The 3036-nt window shown below is 36.4% G+C and overlaps 1 protein-coding gene across 1 annotated transcript in view; it reads right to left on the bottom strand.

Moving 5' to 3' along the window:
- vps13c (vacuolar protein sorting 13 homolog C) overlaps positions 1–3036 on the bottom strand; it is a gene marked incomplete in the record, with an annotated part of 84931 nt that overhangs the window by 18931 nt on the left and 62964 nt on the right. The window contains 2 exon segments of the mRNA XM_014028527.1: positions 140–295; positions 2311–2400. Of these exon segments, the coding sequence (XP_013883981.1) occupies positions 140–295; positions 2311–2400 (246 nt within the window).

The following is a 3036-nucleotide window of genomic DNA, read 5'->3' as shown; positions in this document are numbered from 1 at the left end:
TAATTATATAATTAATAATATATATAATACATATTTTAAAAGAAAATATAATTTATCTTGTAAAAATCKAAACTTTCAGCTGAAGCAGTTCCATCAAACAGCGCCCCCTGTCGGAGGAACTGGGCGGGACAGGCGGTACCTTAGCTAGGTTTTGGAAAACGCTGAGGCTGCATTTGGAGATGGTGATGTTCATGGTGTCTTTGGAGCAGATGTTGATGACGGTCCGAGGTTCAGGCAGGAATATGAAGTCGTCTCCGTGCACGGGACTCTTGTCCACGACTGGGTTGTTCATAATCTGTTGGAAAAACAGCAGACTGGATCAGGCTGGAGTCCTGACTTAGAATCAGCTTCTTTAAGGCAGGTTGATCCAAACCATACCAGATATATCGCTTTACATTTGACTTCACAGGACACAAACTTTCATAAAATAAGATCAACAGTTCTTTAAAAGACTCAGAAGACACGGGSTGCTGTCTCACATAAACTGACTCTCTGAGCACTTTGGGAGGATTTGAGAGAAAACCATCAGTTCAACAGCAGAGACTCACTGAGTGAAAGAACAAAGATAACATTTTAATGTATGAATGATGTGGGAAGAGTGACAATTGTAGAAATAAGCAGTTTTTTTACAATAGTCATGATTTACATTTTGTTTTACTGTCCAAGTAGATCAGGGCTATTCAACWGGCGGCCCACGAGTGACCAAAGTTCGGCCTGCCAACTGGTTCATTCATCTCTTAACTATTTCRCCATTTGTATCATGTTTGCTAYGCAGGATTMTGTGAMCTRTATTTTATCAATGTGGTCAATATTCTCCTCAAAAACCTGTTGTATATCATGTGAGACCTGTATTCTGCCCTCTGGTGGATTAACGATGTACYGCAGGAAGTGGAACTTCTGTTTTTTGCCTTTTCAAAATGTCTGCTGACATGACGTCATCCACATTTTTTTCAGGAAAACTTTTGCTAATTTTAGAGAAGTTATGTTAAGAATAACATCAATATTGTTTGTAATTTTTTAAAATAAATACTTTCTGTGTTGAAACAATGCATAATTACTTAAAAAGCATTTTTTAATAATACAGTTAAACCATGTTAAAATGTGTATCAAACTTGATACTGCAGGTATATAAAGTTCTCCAGTCCTGAATGTCATGTGACAGTTTAGTCATTTTAGTAATTTAATCAACAGTATTCTTGCCACAATACAAACACACACTATTTTGGATGATTGATTAATTATTGAAATGCCATTTGAAAACACTTTTTGTCTATTTTCAAAGTGTTTGCCTTTGAAATTATAATCTCTACGCTGTACTGACTAAATATTTACATGTTAGCTGTCAAAGAAAATTGAGGAAGAAGAGAGAGAATAAAAGAAAGTAAGAAAATGTCATAAATATGATAATAGCTGGTGATTTTTTTATAAAGAGTAAGGTACATCTGTGCCTGAACAAGGACAGAAACTGTATTTGTGCCAACCACCAAGTGAAATAAATGGCTGTAAAAAGTTCATTGTAAAAAAATAAAAAATACCAAAGAAGTAAACTTCCTACAGTGTTCTAAAGTTTTGGGCAAAACTGTTTTTTTTGTTTCTTAATTTAACTTTGTTGTGAGGCTAAACGTTACCAAAACAGCCCAGTGTATCAGATTTGATACAAAAAATATATCATAAACAAAGTGATGCAGCAAAAAAAAAAATTATTTGGATTTTGTTTAAAGGCCCAATAAACATGTCAGTTCTAAAAAAATGTGAATTTTCTGACTGTTTTTTAAAGGGTCAGGCTTTATAGGGTTACCCCAAACCCCCCGTTTTCTACTTTAATCACTCTAAGTTCTTTTAGTTAGACAGACATGTTTGAAAAATCTTGGCAAGAAGCTGGTAAAAAACATTTCTATGAATATCTAAGACAGTTAAAACTACAAACAGTTGAAGATAAAACTATGAAAGTGAAAATAAAACTGGTTTAAAAATTTGGCAGGTCAGAGATGTTTAAATAATATTTGTGGTAAATAAGAGGCAGAATGTGTTATTGTTGTTTATTATCACTACTTTTATAAGGTTATGCATGTTTTATTCATGATTAAATGCAACAAAAATAAACTATTTCAGAGGTAACAGATCTTTGTAATTCTTGGTTTATTTACATAGTAACTTTAATTGCTGGATGTTTGGCCCCTCAGCTGTTGATCAGCAGTAACTGTGGCCCCCCGGAGCAGTTTAGTKGAATAGTCCTGTTGTAGATTATTTTGTTTTATGAATGAAACGAACAAATGAAAATAAAGAAGTTATAAAGCACTGAAGATTTACCTCCAGCTCCAGGTTCCACCTGCGCTGGCCGCCGTCGATTCGTTCAATCAGAGGCTCCCACACTGCGTGGAGCTCGTTAAAGTAGTTCACCTGCAGACGCAGCAGGTGTTTCATTAAACAGGACATATAAAGACAGCTGAGGACAGGAGACATCATGCCATGTTGTCTCTCTGAGCTTTTATTTTGAAAAGCTTCCAGATTCTATCCTGAACAGTTACAGCTGTCTCCAGAAAAACAACAGAAGGTGGTTTGAGGACATGTCAAACAAACAGTGGTGGGCACCAGGCCGCTAAAGCGCAAATCCACTAATTGCTCACCTAAATATCTCGTTTGCGCTTTAGCAGACTTACTAATTTTTATAATTCATAACCAGATTTGTGCTTTCTAGAATTTAAATGCAGTACCGCTAATAACTAATTATCTATGAGTCATCATTATGTTGAACAGCAGAAGGTATGACTGTCAATGAATCACAACATGTGATCTATCCAACAGCACCCCTCCCAGATAAACACTCTTATTGTGAAGGTATACATCCTGCTGACTGTTGCTTTGGGTCACGGTTCTGATTTCCCACAATGCTTTGTGTCTGCTTACGTAGCAGGAAGGCAATAGCAAAAACTGTTAATGTTTTTAATCCACACTAAGGTGGCAGCCTCTCCTTGGGCTGCTACCTTATCGTGGTGGAGGGGTTTGAGTGTCCCAATGATCCTAGGAGCTATGCTG

Source organism: Austrofundulus limnaeus, unplaced genomic scaffold (genome assembly GCF_001266775.1).
Source record: "Austrofundulus limnaeus strain Quisiro unplaced genomic scaffold, Austrofundulus_limnaeus-1.0 Scaffold776, whole genome shotgun sequence".
Lineage (NCBI taxonomy): Eukaryota > Metazoa > Chordata > Actinopteri > Cyprinodontiformes > Rivulidae > Austrofundulus > Austrofundulus limnaeus.
This window is presented reverse-complemented; position numbering and strand designations above follow the sequence as displayed.